We start from the raw sequence: 21557 nt of genomic DNA on the forward strand, positions 1-21557 counted from the left end.
CTGCATGGATGAAGACAGTTGCAGCTTTCATTTACACGCAGAAGAAATTAACAGAATCGCCTTTAATTGGATTTATAGGCTACAAAACGTAGGTGAGCAGAATGGCCCATTGCCGCTCAGCTGGACCGGCGTGCTGCAGGTGGACGAGGAAATGACAAGCTGGTCATTTTTTCCCCTTGGAAAGTTTTTTTTTTTTTGCCAGTTTTATATTTGTGATCCATCCCGCATCACAGATCCCCTGAGGAGTTGATGTTGGGTTTTCTGAAGTGACTTCGTGGTGTTCAACTACGGACATGGATGCGGCAAAAAAAGGTAGGGATTCATTACGGTGTGTCTGAAGTTTGGTTTGCATACCGTAGAATAAGAAGAATGTGCACCATATATCTTCCACCCATAATGAAAGCCATGCACTCACCTGTAAAGTGCTTATACTCTGGGGAAAGAATATGTTTATAAACCATACAGAAGGCTGTTTAATCGGCATGTATGGACGATAAACCATTTTTCTGAAACACTATTGGATGAAGATATTCAATGAGGGTGACATGATTGCTCAAACACAGTTCCACCTAATAGTAAAGCATGTTTGGTAGCTTACAACAAAAAATAAAGCATATGCCTTTCACAAGAATTAGACAATGTGCAGCTATTGCCATCCCTTTCAAGTTTCCCATGTATTTGTTCTCATCAGCCTATATACTTTGGCTTTTCCTTTGTAATTTTACATGGGCCAAATAATAAAAATACCTGCAGGCTTATGTCGTGTGCAAGGCCTTGCTCAACAGGTGTTAATGGGCCTACTTTGGGATAGTGCTGGGCTAAGTGCCATACTGCTCACAATAAAGAAGTAGGTCACATCTGGTCTTATAATATGAAGCCTGCAGGACAGAATACATGTCTGTAGCTATAGCCACATGTCAAACGGTTTCCTATTTATGTTGTATCAGTTTGTGTGGGCTGATATTAGCAATGAAATAATGTTTATTTACATAGCATGAGCTGGGGCTGAAACCCATGTAGCCTCCAGGTAGCAGCATTCCCAACTGAGCCACTAGGGCTGATAAGTATTTGTTGTTGTTTGTTTGTTTACCACATTGCCCATTATATTTAGGTTTAACAATATAGGAGAAATATCTATGACCATGACAGACCTACTTCTCTACTGGACTTCCTATCAAGTATCTATTTCAGCCTTACCTGTATTTGTTTACTTGCTCAGAATAAAGCAGTTCAGTCTGTAAATCTTCCAGTGGTCTTGTAAAGCCCGTATGCATTTCAGATTTCAAGTGCACGATTCTGTTAAGTGTTGAAAACACAGAATTGCATAATTACGGCTGTGTACCCTCTGTTCTTCAGCAGATGGCCCCCCTGGGGGCGATGGCGGAAAATCAGACACCCTGGGCTCCACTGGCTCGGCCAGAAAGAGAGGAGGGGGGGCCAAGAAGGCGATGCAGGCGAACAAGTCTGCCCTGCGGGCCCCCCGAGCCCTCTGCTGCCTCACGCTCAGCAACCCCATCCGCATGGCAGCGCTGGCCCTAGTGGAGTGGAAATATCCTTCTCTGCCTTATGAGTCTGTGTGCGTGTGTGTGTTGGGGTGGGGCACGTGTTTATTGGTTTGTATATGTTTCTACATACAGATACAGCCATACATGTCATGCATATGTATAATGTGTGTATGGGAATGTGTTGGGTTGGGCTGTGTAGGTGGGTAGGAGTTGTTGTATGGGATGTTGTTGCTTATGTGTGGAAATGCATTCATGTGGCTTGTCGTACCCTTAACTGCAATCCTGCAGGCCTTTTGATATATTCATTCTTCTTGCCATTTTCGCCAACTGTGTGGCCATGGGAGTTACCAAACCTTACCCAGATGACGACTCCAATGCCACCAATCACAACCTAGTGAGTTATCGACAGGCAAATGTAGCTTCAGAGGGAAGTTATGGTCAAAATGTCTCAAAAAGGGTCTGGGTGTGAGTTAATTTTGAAAGTCGTAAAATAAAACTGAATTTTATAGGTTGAGTTTTGATGATCAAAAGGTAGGTAAGGCTCAAACATGAGGTGAAATGATGTGATATCACATGCAGGTAATTAATGGCCTGATAGATAGATAGATAGATAGATAGATAGATAGATAGATAGATAGATAGATAGATAGATAGATAGATAGATAGATAGATAGATTCATACATACATACATACATACATACATGTATAAATACATACATACATATTTTGATATATAGATACATAGACAGATAGATACCTAGACCAACAGATACATAGATAGACTGACAGACAAATAGGATAAGGGAGAAATGGATGGTTAGTAGAAATACCTTAGAAAGGTTTAAATTGAGAATGTTGAGATAGTCTGGCTGAAGTATGGCATGAACTGAAGTATGACGTATGGCTCAGCCTCTTGCCTTATACACTATGCACGTCCCTGTTTCCCAAGGCTTGATTCACAACAAAACATTCTTATGAGGGAAATACCTTCATACCTTCGCTTCTGTGTCTCCTGACATAACTTTCCTTCTCAATTCTCCTGAAACACTTGTGGGTGCTAATAGGCATATAATTCACGTCAAAAGCCTGGAAAATGACAGTTTTAATAGTTCATGAAATGGAGAGCAGTCAGTTGGTATTATGTTGAAGGTAGCAACAATCAGTGCGAAGATGTTCTGTTAAAGGGTAATGGTATTAGAGGGGAAAAGTTGCGGTCTGACCTCAGTTAGGTGACCCTGTCAGGGATAATGATGCTTAAACACCAACCATCTGCTTCGTCTCCCCTCTCCCCGTCTCTCTCTCTCTCTCTCTCTCTCTATCTCTCTCTCTCTCTTTCTTTGTCGTCTTTCAATCACATGATATGATCCAATTTCTGAACGTTAGATATCAACGCTGTCGGGTGAATTTCATGTTTTAACTTCAATTGAAGGATTCCTCGCTTTGGGTGTATAAAACCTTTTCAGAGCCAATTAGATAAACTCAATAATCAAGCTAAAAAGAAGGCTGCTTTTCTTAGATCCTGGAAATTTGTCATTTTGGAGATACAAGGTTTTCACCCAACAACACTGATATAATATCTCCCAAAGCTTCACATTGTTCCATAATTCCATAATTGGTAACAACCCGTACTTAATCTGCAGGGAGTAAAAATGATCAGCAGTTTTAGTTCAAAGAGTGAAATTGTAAGAGCAGCAGGAGACCTTTGTAAATCAGTATGCTGGTGCCCCCCACCCCCTACACACACACACACACACACACACACACACACACACACACACACACCCCAGAGGCTTGGCCTTGCTGTGGGATAGATGGTTAGTGGATCCCTTTATTGGATTGCAGTTGGGAGGTAAAACTGAGGGTGAACTGTGACAGTTTACCATATGGTTCCTTCCACTGTAGTTCACATTGGGCATGTGAATGATCTTATTGGTTGTTATATTTCAATACTAATGCAGCTGTTAGTCTCCAGTTAAAGATTTCTCATGTCCACCTCCTACGAACTGACAAAAATGTCTGACTGTCAAAATCAATACCACTTTATGACTTAATATCACTTAATATCATCCATCTTTGGATCATTTGTGAATGTTACTGATCTGTACGAACCCCAGTCATCTTACATCACACCACATTGCACCTGGATTATTGTGTCAAGCTGAGGAAACGGCCTAGTGACAGTGGTAGCAGTGATTAGAAGTATTAGGCTGAAGGTTACTGAACAGGGATCTGGTGACAGGCTTAAGCATGTTAGGCAGTGGGTCAAGAGGTTAGAAAGCCACTGTGATCAGCAGTGCAGGAGAGAAAGACAGCTGATGCTACTTATTGCTGTGTGTGGTTAGAAACATTCAAAAGTCATCAAAGGCCTTTATTTTACCTTGACAAGAGCTATGAAATCTATCTTTTCAATACTACGCTGACATCACATTACTGCAAAATGCCAAGACATTGAAAAGTATTCCACATTTACTCATTTCAGATGCACTGATTCACCGACTCAGAAAAGAAAAGACATTCAAATTTTGCCTGACCGTCCCCACCTCTCCTTCTGTTCTCAGGAACAAGTGGAGTACGTCTTCCTCGTCATCTTCACCATCGAGACCTTCACGAAAATCCTGGCGTACGGCTTGGTCATGCACCCCAGCGCCTACATACGCAGCGGATGGAACTTGCTCGATTTCATTATCGTCATCGTCGGGTATATTTGGCTCTTCGTGTGCTCACAAAGTGTTTCATCGCCAGTAAGAAGTAAAGTGTAACAGCTGTTGTTTGTGTCTGCGCAGGTTGTTCAGTGTAATAGCGGAGGGGATGACAGACCATAAACCAGGAGAGGCCCATCACGCTGCGGGAAAACCTGGAGGCTTGGATGTCAAAGCCCTTCGAGCATTCAGAGTGTTAAGACCGCTCAGGCTGGTATCTGGTGTACCAAGTGCGTTCATCATGTATTATGCAGTTTGTTTGTGTGTGCGTACGTATGCTAGTGTGTGCCACGTGCTACATGCACCACTGAAAATGCACGTTTGCCTCGCCAGGTCTACAAATTGTGTTGAACTCCATCATGAAAGCCATGGTCCCCCTGCTCCACATCGGTATGCTGGTCATGTTCGTCATCATCATCTATGCTATCATCGGCTTGGAGCTCTTCATCGGCAGGATGCACAAGACCTGCTACTACTTTGGCTCAGGTCTCTGCTGTCACCAAACAAAACACAACCCGTATTTTAGTCTACACCAGAACAAGTGCACGCTACATCCTCTGTACAATTTAACCTCTTTTAACCAAATGCTAGAAATAAATGAGTTTTGTTGTAAAATCAGATATCCACAATTTGAAAATAGTAAAACCCACTCTTACAAGCTGATCAATAGCATTAAATAAAAAAAACACAATGCCACTTATTAAAAGATAGTAATTCCTCCTTTGACAAAATGATAATATTTTAACAGACTGGGTCATATATATTTTTGAGGTATTGAATGTTGTGTTGATTGACAATGTTCAGTTAATAACTTTTATATTAATTCAATTATTTTGTGCAATAATTTCTTCAGTTGCTGTTTTGATGCAAAAGATGTGACCGTCTGTCTTCTGCTGTTCCCTGCTCTAGAGCTTATGGTGGACGACGACCCCACACCGTGTGCATTTGCCGGGAACGGGCGCTTTTGTGCCGCCAATGGGACCGAGTGTAGGGGCAAGTGGGAGGGGCCCAACGGCGGCATCACAAACTTCGACAATATTTTCTTTGCCATGCTGACTGTTTTCCAGTGTATCACCATGGAGGGCTGGACAGACGTCCTCTACTGGGTACATAGACGTGTTGCTGGATGCTCCACAGTTTCCACACTCCAGCTCTTGTTGTTTTTCGCTCCAGTGTGGAAACGCCTGACTGAATACTTGTCTGCTCTCTCTCTCTCTCTATCTCTCTCGCTATCTCTCTCTGCACAGATGAATGATGCCATCGGCTTTGAGATTCCCTGGATTTACTTTGTTTCCCTGGTCATCTTTGGATCATTTTTCATTATCAACCTTGTATTGGGTGTGTTGAGCGGGTAGGTGACACCAAAGTTAAGGATATGCTGGTAGCTGTTGCACTGCAGGCCTCTATTTGCTGTTATTGTGTGTTGACAGACATATAAATTGTTTAAAACTGACTCCCTTCTCCCACGGTTTCCTATGTGTTTTATATCTGTGTGTGTGTGTGTGTGTGTGTGTACGTGCACAGAGAGTTCTCCAAGGAAAGAGAGAAGGCCGTGGCCCGCGGCGAGCTGCAGAAGGCCCAGGAGAGCAAGCAGATGGAGGAGGACATGATAGGCTACATGGACTGGCTCATAGAGGCCGAGGACGTGGATGAAGAAGGAAACAAGCGTTAGTTTAACACACACACACACACACACACACATGCATACACATACTCAAACCCCCCACAAACACCTGCAAACACTTACTGTACACCTGCAGACTTCCAGTCGTATGTAATCCACTTCTGTATGTGTCCAAAGGTGCTGCAATTGCCAAGAAAAAGATGATGAAGAAGTTTGGCTGGTACAAACACAGTGAGGACGGAGGAGGTATGACGGCTGTCCTTTATCTGTTGAAGTCTCATATATGTAGTTTGATTCGCTCTAACAGCTCGGACTTATCTATGTGTTCCACAGAATCAGACTCTGACGACGACATAGCGTATCTTGATGACGACAGCGGCTTCTGTGCCTCGCTCATGTAAGGCAACAGTAAAATACCAACATTATTTCACTATCACAACACATCAGTGGCATGAAGGTTTTGGAAATGTCATTTCATGAGTTTCTTTTGTTTTCTCGCTTCCTCAGGGCGAAGATGATGGCCAACAGTTTCTGGTAAGATTTTCAAGTGTTACATATATATGATTGAATTAAGATGGAGAGCATGCACTTTCACAAAGATTAAGTTGTTCACTCTTCCAGATGCTCTTTGTCATTCAAAATTTCTTTTTCTCTTTCTATAGCGATCAGTTGTGCCAGCTGAATCATACATTTAGGAAGAATTGCCGTGTGGCAGTCAAGACCACTAACTTCTACTGGTTGGTGCTTCTGCTGGTGTTCCTCAACACGGTGGCCAGCGCCTCAGAGCATTACGGGCAGCCCAAGTGGCTCACAGAAATGCAAGGTCAGGATGCACTCTTCCCTTCATGTTAGCCCTGGCTTTGCTTTTTTTTTGTCTGATACCCAACCGACCTCTCTGTTTGTCCCTCAGAGCGGGCCAATAAGATCCTGCTGCTGCTGTTCACTCTGGAGATGTCGATGAAGATGTACGCCTTCGGGCTGCAGATCTACTTCTTGGCGCTGTTCAACCGCTTCGATTGCTTCGTGGTGTGCGGCGGCATCCTGGAGACGCTGCTTGTCGAGATGGAGTTCATCCCGCCCATCGGCATCTCTGTGCTGCGCTGCATCCGACTGCTCAGGATATTCAAGATGACTCGGTAATTGATATCAGAGTTTAAGAAAGGTGATAGGGAGAAAGTTTAGTTCAGTCACACATGTGCAGCTTTCATGATATTGAGATGTTGTGCATCTCATGTCAATCGACTGCATAGGAGTGACACTACACCACTGAATGAGTTTAGCTCCATCTGCAGTTTGAATCATTCCCTTTTTGCACTCATTTCATCCATTTTATGTGCATTTACTGACCGTGTGCCCATGCTTTTTATTGAAATCCCCCACTGACTACTTTTCAGGCACTGGGCGGCCTTGTCTGACCTGGTCAACTCACTGCTCAACTCCATGAAAGCTATCTGCTCCCTTCTGCTGCTGCTCTTCCTCTTCCTCATCATCTTCGCCCTGCTGGGCATGCAGTTGTTCGGTGGCAAATTCAACTTTGATGAGACTCAGATGAAGAGGAGTACTTTTGACTCCTTCCCCCAGGCTCTGCTCACCTGCTTCCAGGTCATTTGCACCTCTAACTCACAAAGCTACTGTGCTCTCTAATTCAATTCATCAATGATTTTTGTATTGTGTTGTATGCATCATTATGTTATATCTGCTTCTCTCCCTCTGTCCCTCTCTGTCTGTCTGTCTGTCTGCAGATCCTCACTGGAGAGGACTGGAACGCTGTCATGTATGACGGCATTATGGCCTATGGAGGGCCGGTCTTCCCGAACATGGTGGTGTGTATTTACTTTGTCATCCTCTTTGTCTGCGGTAACTGTATCCTTTCTACTTAGTGAAGGGTCAAAAGATTACCAATGCATTTCTTAAGCTGTCGTTCTTACTTTATGAGCCGCACATTAACAGTAAGCCTTCTATCCCACACGGAGCAAAGTTCACTCCTTCATTTTGACATCAGACATCCTGCTCAATGTCTTCTTGGCTATCGCTGTGGACAACTTGGCAGGAGGCGGCGGAAAGAAAAAAGTCGAGTAAGTTTGAGATAAGGAAAGGGGATCGATGAACAACGGTATCAAACGGATTCAGAAGTGACTCATCCTTTTACTTGCTAATGCTCTTACATTGATCAGTGTGGTTAAGTACAGATAAATGTATTGTTTCATTTACTTAGTTGCCTGACATTTGTTTTTGCAGAGAGAAAAAGGAAGAGGAAGAGGAGTGGGATGACGATGAGGAGAAAGAGGATGAAGACGCAGGGGTAGAGGATGTTTATTTCTTCGTGCATCGTATTGGACATTTACAAACGGAAGAGTGCAAAAAAAGACAACAGCTGATCTTGTGCCGTTTTGTCCCCTCTGTCCTTCCTGTGTGTAGAATGACGAGGATGATTGGCAGGAGAACGAGGAGCTGAGGGCCATTGAGGGGCTGGAGGGTGAGTCTGGTGGACATCACACCCTGCAGGAGAAACACCAGAACACACTGATGAAGACGTAAACTGTCTCTCATACCTTTTCTGTATGCCTCTTCTTCTACTGTAGGAGTCGCTCCGCTGAAGCCCGACTTCTCTGGGCCCAAAGAGAAGATTGTCCCGATCCCTGATGGAAGCTCCTTCTTCATCCTTGGGAAGAAAAACTGGTAATCTAAGATTGCACATGTGCCACATAACGTGTATAGTGTATGGTTTGACTTTTCTCCCAATCCCAAAACTTATTCTATAACTTTATTCCATAATTCCACATTGATTGACAAAAAAAGGGGCCATGGAGTGTCACATTAAGACATTACTGCATGTTGAAATAATTCACTTTTCTCTGTGATTTCCTTCCCATGCTCAGTTTGCGAGTGGCCTGCCACAACCTCATCCACCACCCCTACTTCACCAACTTCATCCTCATCTTCATCATCCTCAGTAGTATTTCCCTGGCTGCTGAGGACCCAATCAAATCCCACTCATTCAGGAACATTGTAAGGCCGCCCACATTAGAACCTCTGCTGCATTTCCTCTTGCAAATAGGCTGTAATATCCAGTCATCCCCTTCAGTCTGTTCACGCTTGCCTGCCATAGAATATGACAGCCTGCTCATACTTCAATAAATAGAAAAATAGAATAGTATTAGAATAGAATAGAGTCCGGACACCGCAAAATATAGCTCCCAGATATTACTTTATTGACGTTTAGGCCCCTGCTCATACTTACCTTCATAATGAACTGAATCCAAAGCTCATCTGAGTTCTGTTGTCCTCAGGTGCTCGGCTATGCTGATTATGCATTCACATCAGTGTTCACAGTGGAGATCGTACTAAAGGTAGTTATTACAGTTCATGAAACTGATAAAGCGCCTGTGAAAAATCCATTAATAACTCGAAAGTGTATATGACTGTGAGTGTGAATGTCGCATTTTATCGACAGTTTCCTCAACACTAAATGTCACTTTTTTCTAACTTGATGTCTCATGTCTAGATGACAGTCTATGGAGCGTTTCTGCACACCGGCTCCTTCTGTAGGAATGCCTTCAACCTTCTTGACCTGCTGGTTGTCAGCGTGTCGCTCATGTCCTTCTTTCTCCAGTGAGTACCGGTCTAACACGAGTCTACACAAAGGTCTAGTTCTGACAGAGGAGTAGAGAGGAGTCACTGCTGTGCAGCCGTGTGCTGTGGATGGACAGATTTATCTCTGAAAGGGCAGAGGCTTGTTGGTAGCACTCTCTAGTGTTCAGTCAAAGGAAGTTCTTACTGTAGATTCAAGCTTGCTCCATTTCTCACTCCACTCTGCCTTCTTTTCTCACCCTTTATTATTTCACATTTCTGTCATACGTTTTTTTTTTACTTTTCTCAATTCTTTGCTACTCTCAGCTCAAGCGCGATCTCCGTGGTGAAGATTCTCCGAGTGCTGCGAGTGCTCAGGCCTCTTCGAGCCATCAACAGAGCCAAGGGACTCAAGGTAAACATCACTGTGTTTGTTTGATTGTTTGTTTGTTTGTTTGTTTGTTTGTTTCTCTCTTTCTTGCTCTTCCTTCTGTGCTTTAAATATATATTTACAATATATTTAGTGCATATAAAGTATAGTATGATGTCATTTAAAAAAGTTAACAACTGGGCTTTGTTGCTTTTGTGTTGACAGAATGTTGTGCAGTGTGTGTTTGTGGCAATCCGCACCATCGGCAACATCTTGATTGTCACATCACTCCTTCAGTTCATGTTTGCCTGTATTGGAGTTCAGCTCTTCAAGGTACATGGACAGGCTTTCAAACTTAGAATTTTTTATATCCTGACTGTACTTTTTTCTGACCCATCGATATAAAACAGGGAGTGGTCAACGGCCATTTTTAATGATGGAACTTTTCCCTGTGTTTCATGTTACAGGGAAGATTTTACAGCTGCACAGATGAAGCCAAACACACTCCAGATGAGTGCAAGTAAGTTTTTTTAATTTCTCTCTACATTATACAGGTCTCTACAAACACTGCCCTCATAAAAATGTGTATGTCTGTTGGATTTTAGGGGAACCTTTGTGGTGTATAAAGACGGAGATATGAACCACCCCATGGTGAGAGAGAGGATCTGGCAAAACAGCGACTTCAACTTCGACAATGTGCTGATGGGCATGCTGGCTTTGTTTACTGTGTCAACATTTGAAGGCTGGCCACAGTGAGTAGCAACTTCACATTTACACTCTACATTTCTCTTAGGATACTTTGAATTTGTGTGTTTGTGCAGGAAATGTGTCCTTACAGTTGTGTTTGTTTGTTTTTTTCGAAAGGCTCCTTTACAAGGCCGTGGATGCCAATGCCATAAACCGGGGCCCCATTTACAACTACCGTGTCGAAATCTCCATCTTCTTCATCATCTACATCATCATCATTGCCTTCTTTATGATGAACATTTTTGTGGGTTTTGTCATCATCACATTTCGGGAGCAAGGAGAGGCCGAATTCAAAAACTGTGAACTGAACAAAAATCAAGTTAGTGCTTTTCCAAAGCCTTGAAATCTACTTTTAGAAACACGCTCAAATGAATCATTATTCATGTTCTTAAAGCTGCTATAAATGTATTTGACTCTCTCCTCTCTTCTCTTTGCCCTACCCAGCGACAATGTGTGTACTACGCACTGAAAGCTCAGCCTATAAAGATTTACATTCCCAAAAACCCATCGCAGCTCAAATTCTGGAAGATCATCAACTCCAGCCAGTTTGAGTACATCATGTTTGTGCTCATTCTGGGCAACACCCTCACTCTGGCCATTCAGGTGTGTTTTTCACTCGATTCTGTGACATAACATGTAGAAATATCACAAATGTCAGTGTTGTGATGTGAGGTTCTGTGTTGTTTGTTTCTCCCTCAGCATTATGAGCAGTCTAAACAATTCACTTCCGTCATGGACCTCCTCAACCTGATCTTCACTGTGGTTTTTACGGTAGAGATGGTCATCAAATTACTGGCTCTCCGGGCGCATGTGAGGTTTCACTCTTGCAGCTTTGAAAATAACATTCATCGCATCTGTCACCGCTGCCCTTTGACATATTGATCGTTGACTGTGATACTTTGTTTATGTCTGCCTGTGTAGCACTATTTCATCGATCCTTGGAATTCGTTTGACGCTTTGATCGTCGTGGGGAGCGTGTTGGATATTGCAGTTTCTGAGTTTAGCGTGAGTTTGTCCACATTTTGGTTTCAATCACAGAAAAATACCCGTAGAATCACAGCATGTTTAGTGTACAGACACATTTCAAATACTTTTATGTAGCAGTGCTTCCTCTACATGCATTAAGCACTGCTGTGAAATTGGAAAAAAATGTGAAATAACCAAACTGAAAATTCATCACCTGGCCTTCATTTAGTCCAATACAAACAAATATAGGAGAATTCTGCTACATTTAGTAGATGTATTAATAAGATCCATTTCTAAACCATAAGATGACACTGGGAATCGGACCAGAAGTGAGTCCAGGTCCCAGAACTAAACATTTCCCCATCCTCACTGCCACATAAACTATAGGGGAAGCACTGCGTAATGTTATTAATTTACTTGTCATCATTGGAGTGTTTTTTTGACAGATGTGTTAGTTCATTGGTTGTTTTGATGTCTCTCATCCTACATGGTGTCTGTGTTTGTTGTGGAATCCATGCAATATCAATCCAGGGAGGAGGCGGCCATGGTGAGGTGAGACCAATGCACAACTATGGCAACTCCACATGTGTCGCTCACTTGTTAGGGTTAGGATTTATTCTTGAAGATATTATTCTTACAGTCTTTACCTCACAGTTACGCTGACTTTCTCAGTTCAGTTCACTCTCTGATGCTGCCTCTTGTGAACACTCCTCACAGGCCTTCTATTTATCTGTTTTTCTCTCCACACATTTTCTCTCCAGGGTGGAGGTAAAGGGGAAAGTGGAAAAGTGTCTATCACGTTCTTCCGGTTGTTCCGAGTCTTGCGATTGGTCAAACTGCTCAGCAAAGGGGAGGGCATCCGAACCCTCCTCTGGACCTTTATCAAGTCCCTCCAGGTCAGTACAGTGTAGTGCAAATAATTCTCATAACGCTTTAAATAAATAAAGGGTCGACTATGTATTCATGACACACATAAACAACATTATGGTAATTGTGCTCTTGTATTTTACCCACCTAGGCTTTACCTTATGTCGGTCTGCTCATCGCCATGATCTTTTTCATCTATGCTGTGATCGGCATGCAGGTGAGTCTCTCTTGTCAAAGAGATCCAGTATCATTTTATCAAATCAAGTCTTTTAATCAGACTGAGATTCATAATTGGTTAATTCTCGCCAGATAAAATAAATGCATGAGGAGTTTCACAGTGAAATGTGCAGAGACATTGACATTGATACAGAGATATGAAGTGACACAGATGGTAGAAGAATGAACAGTATACAAACTCCTACTTGTTATCAGTCACACTGATCCTGCAGTTGCAATGTTCATCTCTCATGTGTAAGAAGTGCGCTGTTCTCCTTGCAGACATTTGGGAAGGTGGCCATAGATGAAAACACACATATCAACAGAAACTGCAACTTCCAGACCTTCTTCATGGCTGTTCTGGTGCTCTTCAGGTGCGTCACTCCAAGCAGAAAGAGATAGAAAGAGAAGCTAAACGTCACCACCGTTCACAAAGTTTTACAACGGCTACACAACAAAATTCCCTCTTGGTTTCTCTCCTCCCATGGCTAAATATCTCCGTCTCTCTCTCCCTCTCTACCTGTAGGTGTGCCACAGGAGAGCAGTGGCAGGAGATCATGCTGGCGGCGCTGCCGGGTCGACGCTGCGACCCCGAGGCCGACACCGAGCCTGGGGAGGAGTTCACCTGCGGCAGCAACCTGTCCTACATCTACTTCATCAGCTTCTTCATGCTCTGTGCTTACCTGGTGAGAGAGGCCTAGGAGGACTAAGGATGCCTTTTAGTTTAGTTTTTTTTATCGGTCAATTCAAGAGATCATTTGTAGTAATAGTAAAATACTTTGCCTCCTGTGATTTCATTTGAAGCTGCCTCAAATTAAATCAAGGTATAATCAAGTCATGTTTTACAGACTATTAAGTCCAATGGGATCAATGTCAGATGAAAGTAGAGAGCAAAGTATTAGGAGAGAGGATTCACTAACAGCAGAGTAGCAGCAATTTAAAACGCTTTCCCTGTCTTTTCTGCCTCATGGGGTTTGTCTGTGTTTTTAGTATTAGTATCAGTGATTCTGGTTTCCATCGTTGCCCACCCCCTTTGACAGCTTCTTTATAACAGATGGAAACAGTTCTACCATTTAGATTCAGTTGTTCAGAGAGCCTGTGAGTCTGGATGCATGTTGAATGTTAACACCACACTCCCACACCCTGGGATTTATCTAATCCAGCCAGTGAAACTATGCAAAACCCTGATTTAAAAAGGAAAAAAAATGTTTTTAGGAACATTATTGCGACCTCAAGGCTATTTTCAGATATTAAATAGGTTAAATGGAGGTTACTTTAATCCTGGAATCTGTGCGAGAGCAGAACAGAGCCTAATCGGAAGTATAGAAGCTGAGAAGGATGTGAGCAAAAAGGGGAACAGCTGTATGTAGGAGTTGATAGTTTTTTCAGCTGTAGCAGACCTGTGGTGAAAAGGGCAGGGATTGGGAAATGCAGCAAAATGTAGTTACAGATGTGCTACAGATTACTGATTACCTGCTTAACACTGGAATCAGCAATATAATCCACTGATACAGTAATGTATTCTGACTATTTACAGTCACTTTTAGATTAATTTGCCTCAAAAATCTATAGAATATAAAGTTAAATTTACTTTTTTTTTAAATCAAACTCACATACTGTAATTTGAAAAACTTTATGATGTGCAACTATAATTAACCAGTGTTTTGAATTATGTAAAAGGATGTGTAAATTCTGTTTCGGCCTTGAAAATGTTTTGATGCTTACAGTTAGTATTTCTTTTTTATCAGTTATATCTTCTATTGTATTACCAGCAATTTGTTGCTCACAAACAGTAGTTGTGAAAGATTTATTCTGCCCGTCTCTCTCCCAAGATCATCAACTTGTTCATTGCTGTCATCATGGACAACTTTGAGTACCTGACAAGAGACTGGACTGTGCTGGGGACTCACCACCTGGATGAGTTCAAGAGAGTTTGGTCGGACTACGACCCTGAGGCCACGTAAGACCTGGTTCCCTCTCACTGTTTCCAAAATATTCTCATTCTCTTATAGCTGGTAGTGATTGTCTGATTTGTGTTTGTCTGCTTGTTGCAGAGGTCGAATAAAGCACATCGACGTCGTCACCATGCTGCGCAGGATTCAGCCCCCTCTTGGTTTTGGAAAACTGTGTCCTCATCGTGTGGCTTGCAAGGTAAGTCACACCCATTTAACGCTGCACACTATGAACAGGTGAGGCAAGTTTTACTTTAGTGGTTGCTTTAACTAAGTGCATCAATCAACTTATATTATTCAAAAATTTTATTTAATTTTATATGGTTTCATTTTCTCTTTACTTGTTACGGATCAAGGTTTGTGCATTTTGCAAACTGCTTGAGTTGAATATCCTAAATACAAGATTTTCATTTGGACCAACTGAAATGAAAACATTAAATGCAAAGGAATTCAGTTATTGTTTGGCTCAGAGTGTATACAGAGGATAATCTAGCTAATTAGCAGTTTCCTGGATTAAGGAAAGCTCTTATTTAAACCACCTGATCATTATTCAGTAGACAGGTATTGAATGTGCAGCAACCAAGAGATACGTTTTAAGTAAACTTTGTAATTTAAATTATTTCATTTGACACATTCAGTCTTTCTCCACACGTTGTCTTGTTTTACTCTAAGCCCTCAACACATTCAACCTGTCAGTTGTATTTAGCTGCTGCCCAGGTCTGGACTGCATCCTCCATGTCCCCCTGTCAATCCAATTAATCCCCCCTTCCCCCTCTCTTTCCCTCCTTCTTCTCTCACTCTATCTCCTCCTCTTGTACTATCAGAGACTGGTTGCTATGAATGTGCCGCTGCACGGCGATGGGACCGTCACCTTCAACGCCACCCTGTTTGCCCTAGTGCGCACCTCACTCAAGATTAAGACAGAGGGTGAGGCCTCTCACACATACACACTCATACACACTCACTCGCACGCACACACGATTAATTGCATTTGCACAGGACTGCCTGGCTCAGAGATATTAGTGCGTTGTTTTCCTCAAAGGATTTGCTGTATGTATCTCTCCCCTCAGGTCCCATTGACCAGCAGAATGAAGAGCTGAAGCTGATCATTAAGAAGCTTTGGAAGCGCACAAAGCCCAAGCTCCTGGATGAAATCATTCCTCCCCCTAGAGGTAAACCAGAGAAATGCTGCCTGGCTGTGAGCCATGATGAGGAATTAGTGAAAGGAGAAATCATTCCAAATATTAAATAAAGCTTTCACTATCAGAGGCACTCGTTGCTCCTGACACTAACATGCTTGTATCAGAAGAGAATCAATTTTCAAAAATGTGTGTCTATCAGCATTTAAGACTGATACCAATCTCATCATCCAAGCAACTAGTATATGTTATTGAATTTCATGAAGTTCCACTTTTCTTTTGTCCAGTTCTTGAATCCTTTACGACCTTTTCTCACACTTTTCTTTTCCTTGTCAGGGGATGAGGTGACTTGTGGGAAATTTTACGCCAGCTTCTTGATCCAGGACTATTTTAAAAAGTTCCGCAAGAGAAAGGAGAGGGAGAGGAAATCAAAAAGGAAGGACAAGGCAGCTTCTCTCCAGGTGAACAAAATTTAGGTTACAGTTTTAACTGTGCAAATACTTTGTGGGTGTTCGCTGGACAATCATTAACTCTTTGTGTGTATATGTGTACGTTTACATGCATGTTTGTGTGCATGCGTTTGTGTGTGTGTGTGTGTGTGTGTGTGTTTGTGAACTCAGCAAGGGCTGCGGACGCTGCAGGACCTGGCTCCAGAGATGCGCCTGGCTATGGCCTGTGACATGGAGGAAGAGGAGGCTTTGGATGGAGAGATGACAGGCGACGAGGCTTTCGAGAGCAAGGCCGGAACCTCGGTGGCGAACACGCCCGCCAGCACCCCGATGCCGCCTATAGAGATGCTGATCGAGCAGGCGACCGCGTTCATCGAGCCCGAGCCCGAGCCCAAGATGCGGAACGGGGGCGTGGTCACGACGCAGGTGGTGGGCCTTCCTGAGAACCAGAGACCCGAGTCCCAGCTCTCGGGCGTCAGCAGCGTGGTGACGGAGCAGCCTGTGAGGGCCGAGCCCCTGACCACCAGGTGTGTTTCTGTGTTCATAACATCATGTTCATACACCACCAGTCAAACCTTTGGACACACCTGATTGAATGTATTATGTTTTTCATCATCTTAAAGCCATTTTGATCTAAAGGCTTACGCTTAAATGCTTGGAATTTGTTTTTTAGACAAATAAAAATAGTGAAGTTGATGCCTAGGTATGAATTTCTTTCCAAAGCCTTTGCCTTTCCGTCAAGGCAAAGGGTGGCTACTTTAAAGAATCTAAAATATAAGATAGTTTTGATTTGTTTAACACTTTTTTGGTCACTGCATAATTCCATTTCTGTTATTTCATAGTTTTGATGCCTTTACTATTATTCTAAAACGTGGAAAACAGTGAAATGTTGAAACATGTGTGTCTACGTCAGTACTGTATGTTTTGACTATTTCAATTATTTTCTAACGTGCCTGTCCTCCCCCCCCTCCAACAAACAGGGTGGACTCCATCAGTGAGCTGCCTCCTCCTTCCCCAGACATAACAGCAGGTGGAGGAGAGTTTCTAGGTGGAGAAGAAGTGGCGGCTGCTACAACCGGAGCAGCTGATGAAGTGTTTTACAGTGAAGTGGATGCAGCAAGCGTAGCATCAGCCGACAGGTAAGGCACAAGCAAGACAGTGAGAGAGAGAGGTTCAGTATGCACAGTAAGGAAGGGACGATATGCTTATCTGACAATATGATTCGATATGCAATATCGAGTTCACGATTCAATACGACCACGATACGATGTAATAAATAAAAGTTCAGTGATAACAAAGTATGACTGCAAAATTACATATATTTCTGAGACACAAATGCAATGCCATTCGCTTGCTAGAATGTAAACAACAATTTAAAAATGTCATTACAAACCGTAAATAATGTAATTTCAGTGGAGAGCTTGTGAATAAAATGTAATATTGCGATTCATTTTTCTGCCCCATGATACATTTTTATATTGCGATATATTGAATTTAAATATATTGTCCCATCCCTAATAGACGGTAAATATGCATAATTAAAAATGTAAAAAAAAGATGAAATTCTGTGCTGAAAGTCTTGGTTTTTAATTTGTAGGTATGTGTATCCAGAGGCTGTGTATCAGGAGGCTGTGTATCCAGAGGCTGTCTCTCCTGTGCCGTCTGAGACAGGCTACCATGGACAGATCCTGGAAAGAGCCAGCAGCATAGGAGAAATGCACTATGGCAATCATGACAGCAGTGGCTTAGTTGACCACGGTTACAATGGCACCAACATGAATGGAGGGAGGGTCACTGCAAGCAGCCCCGGTGCCTACACTGGAAACATGTATAATGGGAATGGATACAATGGCACGGGCTACAATGGGAGCGATAGCATCATCAGCACCAATGATAACGGGAGCGTGACCATAAGCGTCTTCAATGGAAATGGAAGCACTGTAAGCGGTTACAGCGGAAACGGCTACAATGGAAATGACCACAATGACATGCGGTTTGTCAGAAGACGCCTCCTTCCTTCCATACCCACAGGTGAGAAACATTTTATCCTGTGATTTTTTTCCTTTCTGAGCCCTGGAGGACAGGATTAGTATTGTAGGACTAGTTTAGTGATGTAATTTAGTAGCCTACATTACACGTCAGTGATTTAAGAAATGATCTGGACGGCATTATGATTTACTTTATTATTCCCATAAATAACTGAGGGGGGTAGCATCATATCATATCATCATAATCACTACCATTAATCCAGAGGGTACTAGAATTTACAGAGAGGACGTGGGAGGTGAAAAACACCAGTTTACTTGCCTGGTAACTATTACTCCTGTGGTGACGCACGCTCTGTAATAATCACAAATAACCTTGAAGTGTACGGGATTGAAATCACTCAATCGCTCCGGTAAAAACTACATTACCAGACCTGCTCTAGTAATACTGCTGCCGTCCGGACAGGGCTGCCGTCATGTATCAAGGCTTGTTTCATAACACCTACCTGCTCATTGTTTTCAGGCCGTAAACCTTCCTTCAACCTCCAGTGTCTGAGGCCACAGAGCAGCGTTGATGACCTCCCCATCCCAGGCACCTACCATGGGAGCTCATCCCCAAGACCCCATCTACAGGTAAAACCACACACACACACACACACGTATACATGGCAGGATTTGAGTTTCTTTTTCTTTTTTTCATTTCCCATCATACGCACAACATACAGTATATAACCATACATACACAATACAACGATGACAATAAAGACAATGTACATGACAAAATACATGAAAAGAAAAAGAAATTCACCCCTTATGAGCCTTTAAGAAAATAGAGGAAGTTTTTCCTCTTTTCTATTGTTTCTTTATCATAATTCTCTAACATTCTAGTTAGCATAATTTCATATGAAGTTGTTTTAATCAATAAATCCATCCATTCTGTGAAAAGTTGAAGTGTTTTTCCAATATTTAAGCACCAACCTTAGTGTTGTTATAATGGCCAAACACAGTATTTTAAACTGTATTGATGCCCTTAACTTCGGATTTGTCAACTAAAAGGCAAAGTCTAGGTGTCTTGGGAACAGAGAAACCAAGGCCCTCCAACCACAAGTGTTCCTCATCTTATTTTCTCCTGTCCTCCGTCAGAACCAGCACAGCCTGGACTCCCGGCGGAGCAGCGTGTCCTCGATGTCCTCCGTCTCCTGGGCCGGACCCGGAGCCACTCCTGTTGGGGGCATGATACCGCCCGGGGGGCGCAGAGGCAAGCTGATCTACACTCCTATGATGCTGCTGGACGAAACCACCGGCACCACCCAGGCGCTGTGGGGCGACGGCTCTGCCAGCCTCCCCGTAGGAAGCCGGCCCGGCTGGTACCCTGGCCAGAAGGCCAAAACCTACACCAGCGTGAGGAGGCCGCCCATCAACCAGGGCTTCATCGACAGAGGCAGCGCGGACAGTCTGGTCGAGTCGGTGAGTGATCATGGGAGAAACCTATAGGAAATCTAAGCAGGGATGTCATGATCATGCAGCAACCAACAATCAAGATTTCAATGTGTATAACTTGAATTTAAATATGTATTATAAGTGTTTTGTAATCACTTCTACCCAGCAGTTTGGTCCAGTGGTCAAATAGACAGAGAAATCTTTTCTAAAGCGATGTGTAATACTTATTACTAATCTCATTCTCCTAAGTGCACTGTAAAGCCAAGTCCACTTGCTGCCACTCTACCCATGTTATTATGATAGAAGAAATAAAGAAATAACTCCACATACCTCGGTGTATTACAGAAATAGATACTCAGTGGTGAACAGGGGGATTTCAATTTTGCTAAGTGATTGTTGGATTTTACAGCTAACAAAATTCTCTGTACCTTGAGGCTAATATCAAGTAAACACTTATGCTGTGCGTGTGTGTGAGAGAAAGAGAATGGATGTAAACATAAGACATAAGACATCTTTGCTTTGTTTCTGCCTCATGTCAGATCTTGATATCAGAGGGGCTCGGCATCTACGCCAGGGACCCGAAGTTTGTGAACTTTGCCAAGCGGGAGATCGCTGAAGCCTGTCACATGAGCCTGGACGACATGGAGAGCGCCGCCACGGACCTGATCGCCCGGGGCACCAGTCAGTCAATTAAGCGCTTTGAGGAGGAGCTGGCGGATGAAATGAACTGTGTGATTTCCTACTGAAATCAAGCGAAACTGAGAGAACTGTGTGAGAGAGTAAGGTTTCAAGTTTGAAAAAAAGGTGGAATATTTCATGTGGTGTGTGTTTCTACCTGTTTTTTTGGGGGAAAAACTTCTACTAAACAAGCTTTTGAGAGCGTACCTCCCTCTCAGGTCTGTGGTACTGGCCGGGTAATTTAATGTGAGAGCCTTCGGGGAGTTGGACCTGTGTAGGAATGATGCAATACAGATGGCGCATCGATTTTACATACAGTATAGTTCTCATGTTATCCGCTATCTGGCAGAAAACGTCCCACACAAGACAAAAAGTTATCTAGAAGGTGATACACTTTTGTTTGTGAATGCCAAAACACACACACACACACACACACACACACACACACACACACACTCTGAGCTTGAGCGCACATGTCAGTTTGTGGACTCAACAAGGTTTCTATGACAAACAGTTTCTCTGGATCAAGTATTTTAGCATTATTATGAAAAAGGACTTTTTTTTTTTGCATTGTATTCTCATTTTGTACTGTACTTGACTTGTTGTCACTTTATACACCTACTTACATACTTGCAGTTGCAACTATGGCACATAAACTGTGTAAAAATATATTACATTAAAACATTAGTACAATTAAACATTGATACTTTGTCTATTACACAGATGAACTCCAGTTGTAACCATAGATCATAAAAACTGATTTATGAGTGTCATATCAGGAGTATAAGTCCAACAACAAAGCGACATTAGCAGTAGCTATTTTAGAGAAATATTTGAATATATTGAATATTGAATATCCTCTAAGATACAACATGCAAAATCTTGAAAATCATAGCAAAAATTAATAAAAAAGACTGTTGGATTGTTGTGACTTCTAACCTGTTTGACAGGTAGGTTATCCTATGTGGACAATAAAGGTATCATGTTTTTCTCAAATTTATGTTTTTTTATTATTACTGTTCATGTGCAGCAGTATCATTGCAAATAGTGTAGTTCACCTCAGATATGCCTCTAGTACTTTTTGGTCACAGCAGTGCTTCATTTTATCTTGATGAACAAAAGCATATGAAACGTGTGAATTACATAAGCAGCCATTAGTGGGCTGGCAGATGGAGAACATCTGGGTTTCAGCTCTTCTATTCAAGATTAACAAATTCTCATAAAATGGTTGTGTGCACAAAATAATCTGATATAACCTATAGTTTAGGTGTCTGTTGTTTGATGTTAAATTTAAACGTCAAATATTCCTCTATACCCCTGTCTAAGGATGTATTGCAGAACCTAAACTC

The 21557-nt window shown here is 42.5% G+C and overlaps 2 protein-coding genes across 2 annotated transcripts in view; both read left to right on the forward strand.

Annotated features, from left to right (window-relative positions):
• Positions 1-21557, forward strand: part of fam110a (family with sequence similarity 110 member A) — a 141791-nt gene that overhangs the window by 71370 nt on the left and 48864 nt on the right. The gene's annotated exons all lie outside the window — the stretch shown is intronic.
• On the forward strand, positions 294-20473 carry cacna1fa (calcium channel, voltage-dependent, L type, alpha 1F subunit a). Its single transcript, XM_071898826.2, has 47 exons — positions 294-312; positions 1360-1570; positions 1794-1899; positions 4065-4204; positions 4290-4435; positions 4539-4691; positions 5115-5311; positions 5453-5556; positions 5730-5872; positions 6007-6075; positions 6163-6226; positions 6337-6363; positions 6492-6652; positions 6740-6965; positions 7224-7431; positions 7572-7692; positions 7832-7904; positions 8068-8131; positions 8248-8305; positions 8412-8508; positions 8709-8838; positions 9120-9179; positions 9335-9441; positions 9727-9814; positions 9995-10102; positions 10237-10289; positions 10375-10521; positions 10634-10835; positions 10961-11119; positions 11216-11326; positions 11438-11521; positions 12014-12034; positions 12244-12378; positions 12501-12566; positions 12848-12939; positions 13092-13251; positions 14398-14525; positions 14620-14716; positions 15342-15444; positions 15588-15689; positions 15993-16117; positions 16277-16632; positions 17101-17247; positions 17736-18136; positions 18614-18723; positions 19234-19557; positions 20070-20473. The coding sequence occupies exons 1-47, from the start codon at positions 294-296 to the stop codon at positions 20274-20276; spliced, it is 6210 nt and encodes a 2069-aa protein (XP_071754927.2). The 3' UTR covers positions 20277-20473.

Source organism: Centroberyx gerrardi, chromosome 14, assembly GCF_048128805.1.
Source record: "Centroberyx gerrardi isolate f3 chromosome 14, fCenGer3.hap1.cur.20231027, whole genome shotgun sequence".
In the NCBI taxonomy this organism is placed as follows: Eukaryota; Metazoa; Chordata; class Actinopteri; order Beryciformes; family Berycidae; genus Centroberyx; species Centroberyx gerrardi.